Source organism: Peromyscus maniculatus, chromosome 9, assembly GCF_049852395.1.
Source record: "Peromyscus maniculatus bairdii isolate BWxNUB_F1_BW_parent chromosome 9, HU_Pman_BW_mat_3.1, whole genome shotgun sequence".
Lineage (NCBI taxonomy): Eukaryota > Metazoa > Chordata > Mammalia > Rodentia > Cricetidae > Peromyscus > Peromyscus maniculatus.
Genome location: NC_134860.1, coordinates 96,761,786 through 96,778,459, shown reverse-complemented (window position 1 = coordinate 96,778,459; position 16,674 = coordinate 96,761,786). Strand labels below are relative to the sequence as shown.

Below are 16,674 nucleotides of genomic sequence, written 5' to 3'. Positions count from 1 at the left end.
CAAACTTTGCATCCAGGTAATATCCACTCTGAAGCCCGTGCTTCTTACATCACATCACAGAATGTCTCGTAAAGCGCTGGGCTGGATCCTACAAGTTGGTGTATCATTAACAGAAATGAAAATTCAGAGAGAAATGCCTAGTGATCAATCACACTTGCGATCCCTAAACTTAGCGCAGCCTTTCTGCACAGTGATTCAGTAACAATTTAAAATCTAAAACATGCCAATCACTGCAGAGAGATTCATCGGCCAAATTTAAGAGCCACAAATAAAATAGTTTTAGAGATCGTAAAGGTCATTCTCGTCAAAAAACAGTATGAATAATTTTTTTTGTTATTCTCTAAATAGAACTGCTTTCTTAAATAGCTATTACAAAATTATTTTTTGATGTCATCATGATTGCAATAACTTTAAAAACTATTCTATTATTAACCATACAAAACATGAAAAATAAATTTTAGAACACAATTCTCTAAGTATCTTAAACATTTATATATTTTTATTCTAAGATGCCCTACATATTTTAGCCAGCAAGTCACCAATTAGTTCCAATTTTCCTTTCTAAAAATGGCCTCATTATTTCAAAATGTGATTTAGTGGTGGAATTTGAAGTAGGTTACATTTGCAATACTAGTTAAATACAAATGCTTAGCTGGTAGATGGAGAAGCCTCACTACCTAGCTGTACTTCCTTTCTAGTCACAATGAGTATCAGAAATAAAAGCCAAGCCACAGAGAATCAAATAAGAAGAGGTATTAGTAGAGAATAATAGTATACTTTGCCATAGACAGTCTGTAACATCCAGCTAAACGAAATTCCAGGGCCCTAGGAAGAAGACATAATCATTCTTAACTGTGGTAAGGGACATAGAATGAAGGGGATGTCTTTTTAAAAAGTGGCAGACCCATGAGAAATGGTAAAGGACAAACAGCTAAGACAATTCTAAAGAGAAGACCAAAGTTAATAGGAGAAGTTCTAGAAGTCCAGGCTTTTACCGTCAGTATTTTTGCTATGTGTCTGCCTAAGATTTCCCTGTCAATTTGTTCTTTCTCAGCTGTCATACCTTCCATAGCTCGTCTACAACTGACATACCTCCTTTAAGATTTACCAGTTGACATACTTCAAATTAAGTTTGAGAGAGATAAACTGAGCAGATTCTTCCATTGACAACAGCCTTGCAGTAAGCATACAGTGCTCACCATACATCAGGCTGTTCATATCTTTACTTTATATATAGAAACTGTTATGCAAGGATGTGAAGTGTCTTCATAAACTCCTGTGTTTGAACACTTGGTCCCTAGCTGGTTGCACTGTTTGGGAAGGTTGTGGAACCTTTAGGAGGTAGAGCTTGCTGCAGGAAGTAGGTCACTGGGGGCAGGTCTTGAGGTTTTATGGCTGGCCCCACTTCCTGTTCGCTCTGCTCCCTGATGCAGGTCCTCAGTGACGGCAGGCCTCTTGCTCTTGCTGCCGTGCTTTGGTAGTTTGAATTAGAATGGCCACCATGAGCTCCTCAGTGTGAATACTTGATCCTCAGTTGGTGGAACTGTTTGGGAAGGATTAGGAGCTGTGGGCTTATTAAAAGGGGTGTGTCACTGGGGGCAGGCTGTGAGGTTTCAGAAGGCCCACATATTCCCAGTTAGCTATCTCTGCTTTCTACTTGCAGATCAAGATATAAGTTCTCGGGGCTGGAGAGATGGCTCAACGGTTAAGAGCACTAGCTGTTCTTCCAAAGGTCCTGAGTTCAATTCCCAGCAACTACATGGTGGCTCACAACCCTCTGTAATGAGATCTGGTGCCCTCTTCTGGATTGCATGCATACATGCAGACAGAACACTGTGTACATTAAAAAAAAAACGTTATAAGTTCTCAGCTACTACTCCAGGACCATGTCTGCTGCTATGCTTCTTGCCATGATGGTCATGGACTCTGATCCTCAGAAACTCAGAAGTCCCATGGAAATTCTTCATCTATTAGTTGCCTTAGTCATGGCATCTTATCACAGCAACTGAAAAGTGAGTACAGTGCATGTCTCCTGCCTCCAGTTATATCATCTCCCCATGGCGAAATGATCCCTTTGAACTGTAAGTCAGAACACATCCTCCCCGAAATTGCTTCTTGTCAGGTATTTGGTCACAATGAATGAGAAAAGTAACTAAAACAGAACTTGTCACAACAATGCTATCAATCATAAGTTGTATCATCTCCATTTAAAAAATATGTTTCAATACTCAAATACGAAGACTCAGTTCAAGGTCACATCCTAAGGTACACTGTGGAGCCTGTGTGTCAATCTAGTCTCTAATCAGATTCTATGCTCTGAATCATACTATGCTGCCTTTCTCAGGTCTCTTTTCTTTCACAGACATTTCCTCCTTGGGATATTCAGACATTATGAGATTTGTATTGCATGACCACACCACAGTACAAGCAGATGCCAACTCAGAATTATCCTTAAAAGGATTGTGAACATATTATGGATTTGTTTCTATGGGCCACAGTGTACATGTTCTTTTAAAATTAGACTGGTTTGACAAAACACCAGATGCACTCCATCCCTGATACAGATAAAACAATAACTTCCACATAATTAATGAATAATCCATTTCCAAATGGTAAATACATTAGAAGATGTAATAAATATAATTATAGAACAAATAGCAGGAATTCAAATGTTCATCAAAAGAGAAACTTGAAAAACTGAAAAAACTGACAGAGGCTCTCTATAGCATGTATAAACTAATGGGACTGAGCTTTTAAAAATCCAAACCGAATGTAATAAAAACAACTAGAGTAACACTGAAATATGTCAGGAGCCGCCATACTGGCCAAACTTCAGGAGCTTGGTTCCTGAACATCCTCTACTGGCTCCACCCCACCAAACCCAGCCTGAGCATACTCAAACCCCAGGATGCTAAAATCTTGAATATAAAATGGCATACACTTTACAAATGATTTACAACAAGCACCCCCAGTATACTTTAGATTACTCAGAAGGCCCAATACAATGTAACACTACATGAGTTGTACTGTACTGCTTAAGAAATTATGACAAGGAAAAGTCTCTACATCTTCAGTACAAACACAATCTGTTTCCAAGTAGTTTTGATCTGCAGTTGATGAAATCAGTAGAGAGGGAACCCACAGATAGGATAAAATTAATTACCTTTAAAAATGTATAAAAAAAATTTTATACAGCTAAGATTTCACCACCAAACTATTTTTCATGATTCTTTCACATTGTTGCCTACTAACTTCTCCTAGGTAGACAGATATAATTTTCTTATCTGCTTCAGATTAGTTTTGAATGGTACATTGAAAGGAAGGATGGAGAAAGGAAAAAAATAATAATAATTAGGATAGAGAAACTTGCATAAACCAGAAGTTGCTTGGATAAAATAGGAGATAAAAATAAATCATAATGTTCAATGAAAATCTCTTAAAAGTTAAATTTGCCAGGGGGCAGTAGCACATGCCTTTAATTCCAGTACTCAGGAGGCAGAGGCAGGGGAATCTCTGTGAGTTCAAGACCAGTCTGGTCTACAAAGAGTTCCAGGACAGCCAGAACTGTTATACATAGAAACCCTGTCTTGAAAAAAACAAAACAAAAACAACAACAACAAAAAGCCCAAAATTTAAGTTCCTAATAATTTATCTATATATCAAGGGTCTAATAGCATAACAAAATGGGCAATGTTTAACATGTACTATAAAGGCACTTCTGTAGTAAACAATTTAATACAGGTAAGTATATCCAACTGATATTTTTTCACAACTGAAGCTTAGAAACTCAACAAAAAATGTGCAAACACATTACTGAATAGGCTGGAATATATTTCCTCATGTCTAGAAGATAAAATTCCGTAGGTATCAACAGGCTGGATCTAAATTTATGTCTAAATATGGTACAAAACAATGTTAGGAAACTTGGAGATCTCTAGGCTAGGACTGGCCTGTAACTTACAATTCTACCCCAGCCTCCTGAGTTCTGGGATTAGAGGAATTCTATCCTAGCAGGTATCCTTATTTAATTAGTTTTCCTTTTTTTGTTTTGTTTTGTTTTTTTGAGACAGAGTTTCTCTGTGTAACAGTTCTGGTGTCTGGGAACTCACTTTGTAGACCAGAGTGGCTTCAAACTCACAGAGATCCACCTGCCTCTACATCCAGAATGCTGGGATTAAAAGTGCGCACCACCACCCCCTGGCTCCATAAATTTTCTTAAGAAAAACTATGTATTTTAGGAGAAGAAACATTTTAAGACCACTGTTGACTAAAAATGCTATAATTTTCTATTCTTCTATTACAATTAATTCTATGGTTTGAATGTTTGTCCCTTCCAAAAGTTATGTTCAAATTGAATTAGTGCTGACAAATAATAATAAGAGAGACTTAGAGATGAGCAGGCTCTGAGGGGGAAGCCTTTCTGGTGGAACTGATGCCATTAAGACAGGTAAGTCTGCCTGTCTCTTGCTCTCTCACGTGTGCTCTGGCCTTCTGCCATGTGAGGATGAAGGAAATAGGCCCTTGCCAAATACTAGCACCTTGATATTGAACTTCCCGGCTTCCAGAGCAGTAAGATAATAAATTCCTGCTCATTACAAATTATCTAGTCTCCAGTATTCTGTTATAGTAGGAAAAATAGGCTAAGTCTGTGGTGGTATTGTGTTCCCCAAAATATTGTGTACCCTAATAAATTTATCTGGGGTCAGAGACAGAACAGCCACTAGATACAAAGGCTATAAAATGGTGGCACACACACCTTTAATCCTAGCATTCCAGAGGTAGAAATCCCTCTGGATCTCTGTGAGTTCATTGGAAACAGCCAGGCATAGTGACACATGCCTTTAATCCTAAGAAGTGAGCCTTTAATCCCAGGGAGTAGTGGTAGAAAGCAGAAAGGTATATAGGGCGTGAGGACCAGGAACTAGAAGCATTTGGCTGGTTAAGCTTTCAGGCTTCTAGCAGCACAGATCAGCTGAGATTCATTCTGGATGAGGACACAGAAGCTTCCAGTCTGAGGAAACAGGACCAGCTGAGGAATTGGCAAGGTGAGATAGCTGTGGCTTGTTCTGCATCTGATCTACCAGCATTCACCCCAATAACTGGCCTCAGGTTTGATTTTATTAATAAGAACTGTTAAGATTCCTGCTACATAAGTCAGCCAGTGTTCACATGGACTTTTTTCATTTCTGGCTGTTTATACGAACTCAAAGTAGATAACTATCCAATCCACATCAAGTTGAACACAGACAAGGGAAGTCCATATGCATGAGAAATTTACAAAACAAAACACTCAGTTAAGCTCCATCAAGATGCTGAGGTTTAAAAAGTGGCAGCAGTTACTATAAAATGACACAGAATAAATAGGGTGGGTGATCAGCTAAGAAACTTCTGTGGTGTCCTCTAGGCTCAGCCTGATTACTTAGAGAAGTCTGTGCAGGCTTTACTCTAACAAGCTAGTCCCATCCTACTTCCTCAGCAGCTCCCCCCGCAACTATGTACAAAGCATGGATATGTAAAGTCCTGCGCAATTGGAGCTGACAGCCGCATGTGGGACAGCCTACACACCCGAAGGAAGGACTTCAGTATTGACGATGCAAAGCAGCACCCAGAGGAACTACTCCGAGGAGTACCGGGTAGTAACAAGAGAGCCTCGCCAAACCATCTACAGCTACTTCAAGATACCAAGTCACCTGCAAACCACCTACTTCCACACAAATCTAGTTGAAAAGACCAAAAAGAAGAAGAAAAAGTCAAATCTCTAGAAACAAGAGAGGTTTATTAGCTGGAGCACTAATGAGGACACTCACTTTAAAATGTGGAATGACACCTCTGTAATCTAGCTCCAAGGTCATCTGCTGGGATGGATTCCAGAAGTTCACCTGACCCCCATAAGCAAATCCAAATTCACGATGTAAAGCTGCTTAGTATCCCTACCGTTCTATGGAAATTCACGTTGTCACTGAGGCGTCTCCAGTACTTCTGGGAGACAGTACACTGTGATCCCCACAGCACTGACAGGGAAGGAAATAAACTACCAAAGCCATCCCACACTAATGACTACACTTAAAAGCATTTCTCCATCTCCTTTGTGCTCCTCTGCACTTCCTTCCAAACAACTGTGAAGCTGTTGAATTTCCAGATTCTGTGCTGCAGCAGGAAGAGCCTAATGAATGCTTCAAACAAATTCATACCCCGTATCACCACAGTGCTGTGCTTGCGAGAGCACCTCACATTAAAGGTAGCTCTGTGTTCTGGAGAAATTCAACCACCTGAGTTTATTTCCCCTTTACTACCTCTCAGAACTGCTTAGGGAACAAATAAATAGCCATGTGTAGACCCTCTACATTGTATAATAGTGGACTTTAAGGTAATTTCATGCTATCAGCTAGCCTTTTTATAATAATAATTTTATTCAAATTGTCATAAAATGATTTTTATTACAATAGACAAATGGTATAAAATAACTATTTACATACATATCATATATTTTATAACTTATAATGCACTTTTCCCATGTACTATCTAATTTAGACTTCATGGGCCACTCTCTGAAGCATTACTATTAGCTCATTTTTATAAAAGTGGGGATATGAAGTGGCTTCTTCACCCCACTAGCAAGTGCTATAAGTGGTAGAGACAAGACTTTAGTCTTTTTGCTCAAAATCTGTTACAAAATGGAATATTGTCTTTTTTTTTTTTCAAGAAAGGACTTGGGTATAGATGCTCTGGCTGGCTGGGAACCTGTGATGGCCCTACCTCTGCCTCTTGAGTATTGGTATTGCAGTGTGCCCCTTGCTTTGGAAAAATGTCTTATTTCTCAACTCTCAAGAGGGACCACAGCTTTCACATAGACCTACTAAGGAAGTTATTTATCTAAGAATTCTCGACACTGACCTGAGTTTCCCTTATTCCGTCTCCTAACTTGCAAGGTATTTCTCTACTCTTAGCTTCTTAACTCTCTTCTAAAAGTGCTTATTAGGGAAAGGTAAGGTAACTATAAACATGCAAGTGTAGTTGCTACATTTTAACTTATAATAATGTTAACAGCATACTGATAAAATAGACAGGACAACATTATGTATCTAACTTCAAAGCAAAGTTAACTCACAGATTCAAAACAAAAGGAAGTATGTAAACATTTTCTGAATTGTTTTTTATACCTTTCTTTACCCATTCTAATTTATAAGATTCCCACAGCACTCTCTTTTTATTGTATCTTGTGAAGAACTGAAGGGGACAGCAGTTATTACTACATTTCAGTTTTGCCATAATGAAGATCCAGTCACATAAATACAGGGGCCGATTACTGGGAAGTAAAAACAAAAGCAGGCTTGTACAGCTGGCTACTGAAGTGTCCCTGTGAGGCAACAATGGGACTGGGCTGCAGTTTGGCGCCATCTGGTGGCAATTGTCTATCATAGTGTTAATATCTAAGGATCAATCTAAAACCCTATGGTTGAATGGAGCACCTAGGTCCAATCCCATCAATTCTGTGGTTAGGTGGCATGATAGTTAGTTTTAATTGTCGACTTGACAAAGCCTAGAACCACTTGGGAAGAGTCTCCAGGAGCCGCTGTCTAGATCAGGTTGGCCAGTGCAGCAGACTGTCCTGATTGCCTTCATTGATGAGGTAACCTTGCCAGAAAGGGAGGCACCATTCTTAGTTTAGGGCGCTGAACTATGAGAGTGGAGAAAGAAGGCTGAGCATACCTTTATTCTCTCTGCACTCTTAACTCTGGATGTGAGTAGTTGCTTATGGTCCTTGCTTTGACTTCCCAACACAATGGACTTGTGAGCAGAAATGAAGCTCGAATGGATGGCATCCATTTTATTGTGGTCATGGGTCCAGAACAGCCCTGGGGATAAGCGAAGCTGCTTCCACCTTTCCTTCTTCAGAAATGACCGTTGTCTATTTTCCTACACAACTTTGCCATCCTGCTTTTACTATTCTGGAGAGGTGATACTGTTTGTTCTTGTTTGTAGATGGAAAATCAGGAAACAGTCACAGTGATTATTTGGCAAAGTATTTGTAGTAATGTGGATTGTTTAGGCATAATCATGTACTGCTGTGGGATGTTCTGTATGTTAAATGTGTTGCTCTGATTGGTTAATAAATAAAACACTGATTGGCCAGTAGTCAGGCAGGAAGTATAGGTGGGACAAGGAGAGAAGAGAATTCTGAAACAGGAAGGCGGAATCAGAGAGACGCTGCCAGACGCTGCCATGAAAAGCGAGATGTAAGGTACCGGTAAGCCACGAGCCACGTGACAACTTATAGATTAATAGAAATGGTTTGATTTAAGATATTAGAACAGCTAGCTAGGAGCCTGCCATGGCCATACAGTTTATAAGTAATATAAGCATCTGCATGCTTATTTTATAAGGGGGCTACAGGACTGCTGGGGATTGACGGGACCTGGAGAGAAAAACTCAAGCTACAATGTACTGTATTGTAAAATGATAACATCAATTTTAAGGTTAGGTGAACAAAAACCTACAAAATGCATAACAGACATGAAGTGAGCCAGAAAACTAAATAGGACTTATTTATAACAAGAAATATTATCTATGCCACAGTTCTCATGTGCAGACGGTTTCTCTTGATGAGGCGGGACTCATGAATTCACTACTCTATTTGTAAGTCCCACAGATACATCCAATGGAACTAAATTCATTATGTGTTTCTATTAAAGCCTTATATGTTTCTAATATTTTCACAACTCTAATTTGCATTCTCAGCTTCTTCTTACCCCTTAACCCACCAGGTCTTGCTGAGTCCATCCTAAACACTGTGCCAATCTGGGCTGGGGGAGACTTTGGTTGGTAGGATTTGCCTTGGAAGCATGAGCACATGAGGGAAAGGAGGGAGGGAGGAAGTGCAGGAGGGAGGGGGCAGGGTGGAAGGCAGGAAGTCTTCAAGTGTCACAGTAACTGTAAAGTTAATGTATGAAAACAACTGCCACTGAAATAAGTAGATTTATTTACTCTTTTTAATTATTAAGTAATTAATTTTACATCCTGACCACAACCCCCGCCCCCCAGTCATTCTTCTAATGCCACCAATTACTAGAGGAACCTAGCATACAACCACTCAAAAGTAACTGTGTGAATAAAACTATTCTTCAATGTTATCTAATAGAACATCTTTCAGGACCAGTGGTTAAATGTACACTACTCTTCCAGTTTTTACAAAGATCCATGAGAAATGCTTGGTAGAACTACTGCTGTCTTAGTACCTTCTAAATGTTCTCTTACTCTTGTCTTTGGTCTGAACTAAGGTAACAGGAAACAGACACATTATCCAGTAAAAAGACCTGCAGTAGAATAAGCTCTGTAGTCATTAGTTATCAAAGATTACAGAATTTAACATTCTCATTTGTATTTATAACTATTAAAAAAGACATCTCAGATTTTCATTTTCATGCCAATGAATTGGCATTTCATTTCAGTAAAATTCTTATAATCTCCAAACAAAGAAAAATATAACTTGCTCAGTCACATTATCTCTCTCTCTTTTTTTTACCTGTTTTCTCGTTCATACATTTCCCTAGAGGCATTTCGAAGCTGATCAATTTCCAGATTAGTTTTCAATTTGATTTGTTCCAGTTCATCATGTAGTTTATTCTCATATTCTGTTTTATAATGGTCTCTGCAAAGACAAAAGGAATAGTCATGAAAAAAAATAGACTATTGTTCTCCAGGAAAGATTTTATTATTTTATATGAAGTATGCTTTTATAGCATGTTTAGAAAACTTAGCCGTTGTAGATGTGTTTTAAAATTTCTAAAACCCAGCACTGGGCTCTTGACACATCACTACTGTTCCATAGGCGTCATTAATTACCAAGATAGATATCAGTAATCCTCTTGGGTGCTCATCTTCAATGTCATTTCAATGCACAGGGCCGAGGCCTGAAGACTGATGCACATAGATGTTGCATGTTGAGACAAAGAATAAAAATGTAATACCAAGATCATTCTGACTTTAGAAAACATTTCCTTTTCTGCACAGCAAACAGAGCCACACATGAATTTTCTTTTTTTTTTTTTTAAAGGTAAAGTCAAAGTATTACATAGGGCATTAGTAGCAAGCACAGCACAAACCAATCAAACAGGCTGGGGAAAGTCAGAAGTGTTGAACTGTTAAAGGCAAAATTTTAACTTGAAAAGTTTTTACTTTCTTCTTATGTGTATGGATGTTCTGCCTGCATATATGTGCACCACGCGCACGCAGTACTCACGAAGGCCAGAAAATGGGGTCAGATCCCTGGAGACTGGCCTTACAGATGTGACACAGTGTGTGAGTCACCATGTGGTGCTGGAAACTGAACCCAGCTTCTCTGGAAGAGCAGCCAGCGCTCGCTCTGTAGCAGGCTTTTTCTTTCTGGGCCACCAACCATCTCCCAAATCAGGACAGAGATTTCTTTTTAGTTATGAATGCTCAGCCTTATCTTAGCTCGTTTCTGGCCAGCTCTTTTTACTCAAATTAACCCGTTTCTCTTCATCTACCTTTCTCCTTGAGGCTTTTTCCTCCTTTCTTTCTGCATATCTTACTTTCACTCCTTCTTGTGTCTGGCTTCTGACCCTAGGCCTCTCCCTTTCTTTCTCCCTCATTCTCTTCTTCTTTTCTCCATCTTTTTGAGCCTAGATTTCTCCTCCTATTTATTCTCTCTGCCTGCCAGCCCTGCCTATCCTTTCTCTGCCTACCTATTGACCATTCAGCCCTTTATTAGACCAATCAGTGCCTTAGGCAGGCAAGGTGAAACAAATGGAACACATCTTTACATCATTAAACAAATGCAGCATAAACAAACGTAACACCTTTACACAGTTAAAGTAATATACTCTGCACCATAAACAAATGTAACACATCTTAACCTAGTTAAAATAACATTCCACAACAGTGCCCTTAACTGCTGAGCCATCTCTCCCTCACCAAATTTGAACTTTTTTAGTTTTTGGCATGCTGATGAACATAAAAAGCCCAAGAATTTAGAAGGCTATTAGTATAAAGGAACTCTACAGTATATACATATTTAGTAGAAGAGAGAAGGTAGACTTGAGATGCAGGGAGCCTGAGCCTAAGACCTGTAATTTGAAAACATAGGATAAGTACCTTCTCATTCTTCTTTCATATGTCATCAGGAAAATCCCAAGTATGCTTAGACTTTCTTCAAAATGGTATTTCTACAGATGCTTTCAGACTTTCCAAAACTATTAATAAGAAATCTTAGCCACAGGGTCACAGAACATTTTTCTTTGAAGTTCTTAGACCTAAACCCAGGGCTTTGTGTATGTTAAAAAGTATCAACCACTGAATTATGCTTTCCACCCAGCAATAGGACATGAAAAATACTGTTGACTTAGCAGGTAAAGCTATTTACTACACAAGGCATACAACCTGAGTTCTGTCCCTAGAACTCATGATAGAAGGACAGATTAACACCTGAAAGTTGTCCTCTAACTGCCCCATGAAGGCCACAAGGCCAACAACATCTGCATACACACAATAATAAGTTTTAAAAAAAAAAACTGATGGCCGGGCGGTGGTGGCGCACGCCTTTAATCCCAGCACTCGGGAGGCAGAGGCAGGCGGATCTTTGTGAGTTCGAGGCCAGCCTGGGCTACCAAGTGAGTTCCAGGAAAGGCGCAAAGCTACACAGAGAAACCCTGTCTCGAAAAACCAAAAAAAAAAAAAAAAAAAAACTGAAAGAAAATAAAAATTATACACACATATCCTCCCGAAAAGAAATGGGCTTATCTTTTTAACAAATGGTGGTGGGAAACTGGATTTTCATAGGCAGAGTGAAACCAGGCTCTTATCTAACGGCACAGAAAGCAACTGAAGATTGATAAAGATTGAATGTAAGGCATAGAACTTTGAAACTACTACAGGAAAATATGGTGAAAATGCTTCTAAATATAGACATAGGCCATGATCTCTGAAAAGATCTCCAATAATCCAGAAAATAAAAAGAACTGACAAACATGATCACATTCAATTAAAAAGCTCCTACACAGCAAAGGAAACAATTAGCTGTGAAAAGAAAGCCCACCAAGTAGATGAATTTGTCAGCTATACAACTGATGGGGAATGAATATCTAGAATCTGTAAAAAAAAAAAAAAAAAAAACCAAAAAACTATACAAATTAAAGAAAATAATCCAAGCAATGATTCAACCTATCAGTTTTCAAAAGTAGTACAAGTGGCCAATAAATATATGAAAGACATTCAACCACCCTGGCCATCAGGGAATTGTAAAGTTAAAACTCAATCAAGATTCTACCTCTTTCCAGTCATGAAAAACCAAGAGACAAAAATCCTAGCAAGAATTGTGGGCAGGAGTTGAGTAGACAAGGAACACTTACATAGGTGTGGTAGGGTAAATTAATGCAGCCACTGTGGGAATCAGTCTAGAATTCCCTCAACAAACTGAAAAGAGCACCCCCATCTGATCCACCTCTACCACTCTGGGTTCTAAGACAGCATACTACATACACAGCTGTACATCTGTGGTTATTCTGACACTATTCCCAGTGAGCAAGATACGGCCTCAGCCTATTTATCCATCAACAGGTGAATGGATAAAGAAAATGAGATGGGTCAATGAAATGACTCAGCAGGTAAAAGGACTTGTGCAAGCTTGATCTGCACCCTAGGTCCCAGAGAAGAGAACCGACTCCTCAAAGTTGTCCTCAAACCTCCTCCACACATGCCCTGTGGTACAGGCATACCACCCACCCCACACACCACACACACAAGAATAAAATAAAGAAATAGTGGGGTGTGTGTGTGTGTGTGTGTGTGTGTGTATGTCATTGAAAATAAGAGAGAATGAAATTATAGCATTTGCAGTAAACTGTGTAAAACTGAAGATCACATTAAGTGAAAAAAAGCCAGATTCAGAAACCAAACCCTTTCGTGTTTTCTCACATGTAGAATCTATGTTAAGGAAATATGTATGAGGGGTGAAGTAAAAGTGGGGATACTTGGAATGAGTGGGAGAAGAGACATGAGAGTAATGGGAAGTGGTGAACATGAACACAGAACAAAATGTACACATAGGAAAGTATAAGCCCATGATCTCTATATTAATAAATATATGATAATTAAATTTTTTTAACTAAAAGAAGGAAAATAGGCCTTTGTGGTTACTGGAAAACCACAATATCTATAAAAGGTCAACTAGAGAAGAAAACTTAGAAAGGAGACAAAATGAAAAGGACCTGTAGACCTCAAACTGCTCATGGTCCCACAAACCAACTCCCACCCACCCACAGAGTGCACATTTACATCTAATACAAGGAAAGTAACAAGTCTTGCCTGGAAGAGACGTATTTTTCATACATGTCTTCTCTAGCCTTTTTGGTCTCTTCCAGCTGCACTTGCAGCCTCTCAAGGCGGTCCTCTTCGTGGGCACAGCGGACACTGAGCTCCATGTTTTGGCGATTGAGGTACTCCTTATCCTTCTGCAGGAGGGTGACTGTCTGCTGCAAGGTGGTGACCTATGGAAATTCAGAGACACGCCCACAGCGAGGTGTTACTTCCCAAGGTTGACTTTCACTGTGTGGATCACAGAAACATTCTCCTTTAAAAAGGGAAAACCTTAGCCTTCTTTATGCAAAATTGCTTGCTACGGTTCCCTCTCTTCCTGGTAAGTACATAAAAAGGAGAAAACGATGTCTCCCATAATTTTACCCTGGGCTATTGGTCAGTTAGTATATAATAATCATGAGTGAGTCAACTTGGGAGCTTACCTCTTTTGATAATTCACTTCTTTCTTTAGCCTGAGCGATGTGAGAGGCTTCAAGTATTTCATGTTTTCTTCGAACCTCGAGTACTTCCTGTTCAAGAGCATCACGCTCACTATGAAAATAAATCAAATACACACATAAATACAGAAACCTCTTTCACAGTTGAAAGGGGCAGAGTGGCAAGAAGCTGACCAAAACAGTGGGGCTTTTGTGTGTCTACTTTTCAAATTCCGAAGCGTCAGACCATGTTCAGGCAGTAACTAGGCACATTTAGAGTTAGTGTTACATACATGCGTAAACTACACTAAGCAGTCAATGACACAGTCCTTTCTAAGGTTCAATTTCATTCTTCCCCACTATCGTTTAGGTTTTTGGTGGTGCTGTTGTTGTTGCAGACATGGTCTCACTTAGTCCACACTAGCCAACAGCTCAGAGCAATCCTCCTGGCTTAGCTTTCCCCTGCTGTGATTACAAGCATGAGCCATCTCACAGGGATCCACGCTTACCTTCAAGTTAAAGCTTTTCAACAGTTAAAAAAAAAAAAAGAAGAACTGAAATATAGCTTCAGGCTTTCTTAGGGTCAAAACTCCATCATCATTTTTAACTGGCACTGTTTCCTTCCCACAGTGCTTACGATTACGCCAGGTATTTTAAGTTTCTCCTTCAGACTAGCTCTCTCCCAGAACAGCGAAACTACGAACTGGACCAAACCCTTCAACGGGCATCTTTAAAACCGAGCAGAGCAATACTTTTGCTCCCAACTCCTCTTCCCTAGTCACAACAGCTTGGGACTTGACTCCACGGACTCCTGGACTGCCACAGGAGAATTGTTTTCTTTTCCCTTGCTTTTCAATATGCCACGTAGATGAAAGATACATCCTATTCTCTGACAGATTTTACCTGAGGCTGCAGATTCCCTTGATGATTCAGAATAAAATATGATTAATGAGGCTATAAAGCAGCCATCCTGACATACTCATATGTTTATTAGTTGAAATGGTACTGTTCAGATATTCTTTCCTCATTTAGTGTTAGCACGCCCTTGTAGGTTCGTATTCTATCAATGGGTTATAACTCATAATTGTCAGTATTTATTTTTATACCCAGGTATACTATATTGTATTTAGTTGCCTGGAGGTGCTTCTACTGTGGTGTTAACTGGAACTACAAGTATCAATATAATTTCGTCCAGTGTGTCACGCTCTTCTGGCTTCCCTCTCTCCTGTCCTTGCCAAGGAATAATAGCTGATATAGCAATGATCACAGCCCAAATACTAATTTTGAAATACCACTTCCTGTTACTAGAAATCAGAGCTCTTTAGAGAAAGGGTCAAGGAAACATGATGTTATGCCAGAAGCTGGAGAACTGTTGGAACAAAAGTGACTCCAATGTAAGTTAATGGTTTTAACTGCCACACAGAATTTTACGTAGAAACCAATCTGTTATTCAGAAGCACTTGAATTCTAGAGATAATGTAATATCTCTATGTCTATTAATGCTATATATTTGTGAGAACTTATCAAGAGGCATATCCCCCAGGCTACCTTCTACTTTCATGGCTTGTCCTTCTCTTTTTATTTTGTGTAGTGCTGGTGGCTGAACCCAGGGTCACAGTGCTCCCCCAGTGAGCTACATACAGTACCAGGCTGGGTACTTGAATCAGGACTTTTGTGAGCCCCCACACTCAAGAACTCATCATCTCCCATTTCAGCCTCTCAAATGCCGCCTGTGATTACACATCTGTTGCTACCCACGACAATACATGGCTTGTCAATAATTTGTTTTTAACTTATTCACGAACCCAAGGTTTAGTTGAACCCCCCCCTTTTTTTACTGTCCTATTTTTAACATATGGAAGTGCTTATACTTTTTAATCAGGTTATATTTTTCTTTCTAGATTTTTATTATAAAAAATAGAAACATAAAAAATAGAGAAGCTATAATGAATATCCATGATTCTATTATGCAGCCTTGATAATTATCAACTACAACTTGTTTCATTTACTGATGAATGAGACAGGGAGCTGTGGATTATGCTGATGATTATAATTTTTCTCATTTTATTTACCATTTCTGTAGATTTAGAGAGGAAAATATGAAATCAAAATATCAATTGTAAGTATCATCTTACCATCTCAAACTACTTCATTTTAAAATGCTTCTTAGGGAATAAGTTGGAGGGAAAGGAGGCTCAGTGGGAGTGGGAGGGAGACAACAAGGGCGGTAAGGGGTGAATATGATCAAAATATGTTTTATATACATTTGTGTGTATATGAAAATATCATAACGAAATCCATTATTATGTATTATTAATTATGCTAATAAAAAGTTAATTAAAAATAAAATGTTTCTTTCAAAATTTAGCTTTATTCAGGAGTTCACTGACTATAGCTCTCATAAATTTCAAGATCAAATAATTACCATTAAATAATATTACATTTCACACACCAGCCAAGGTGGGAAATAGAAGCACCAATATATTGGCTAAATCTCTGTAAATTCACTTAAAACATTCTAATATTCATTGACTGACTGCTGAACTTGAATTCTAGCTGTAGCAGATACACCAAATGAACAAGTAAGAAAAATCCACTCTATCTGCAAAGACACAGCACTAACATACTCTAAACTGGTGACAATCATCCTTTGGTTAATCTTTTCGTGTTGTTCTGTTTTCTGAGACACGGCGTCTCTGTGTAGTGCTGGCTGTGCTTGACCTCAACTCTGGACCAGGCTGGCCTTGGACTCTGCCTGCTCTTGTCTTCTGAGTGATGGGATTAAAGGTGTGCACCACAGCCACCTCGTCTCCTTTGGTTAATCTTCACTTAAACTGACATTACATGAAATCCATCAAATAACACTTAGCAAGTATTCACACAAAGCATTTTACAGGGGTCCCATTTCTCTTACATCTGAAAG

At 39.1% G+C, this 16,674-nt stretch overlaps 1 protein-coding gene across 4 annotated transcripts in view; it reads right to left on the bottom strand.

Annotated features, from left to right (window-relative positions):
• The window catches only part of Pibf1 (progesterone immunomodulatory binding factor 1), a 188,013-nt gene that overhangs the window by 135,805 nt on the left and 35,534 nt on the right, over nt 1-16,674 (bottom strand). For all 4 annotated transcript variants that reach the window (XR_013042572.1, XR_013042573.1, XR_013042574.1 and 1 more), the window contains exons 7-9: nt 13,758-13,866; nt 13,324-13,505; nt 9,524-9,649 (exon numbers count right to left, since the gene is read on the bottom strand). Coding sequence is in view for 1 of the 4 variants with exons in the window: in XM_006978006.4 (XP_006978068.1) it covers nt 9,524-9,649; nt 13,324-13,505; nt 13,758-13,866 (417 nt within the window). In the remaining 3 variants the exon portion in view is untranslated. The remainder of the gene's footprint in view (nt 1-9,523; nt 9,650-13,323; nt 13,506-13,757; nt 13,867-16,674) is intronic.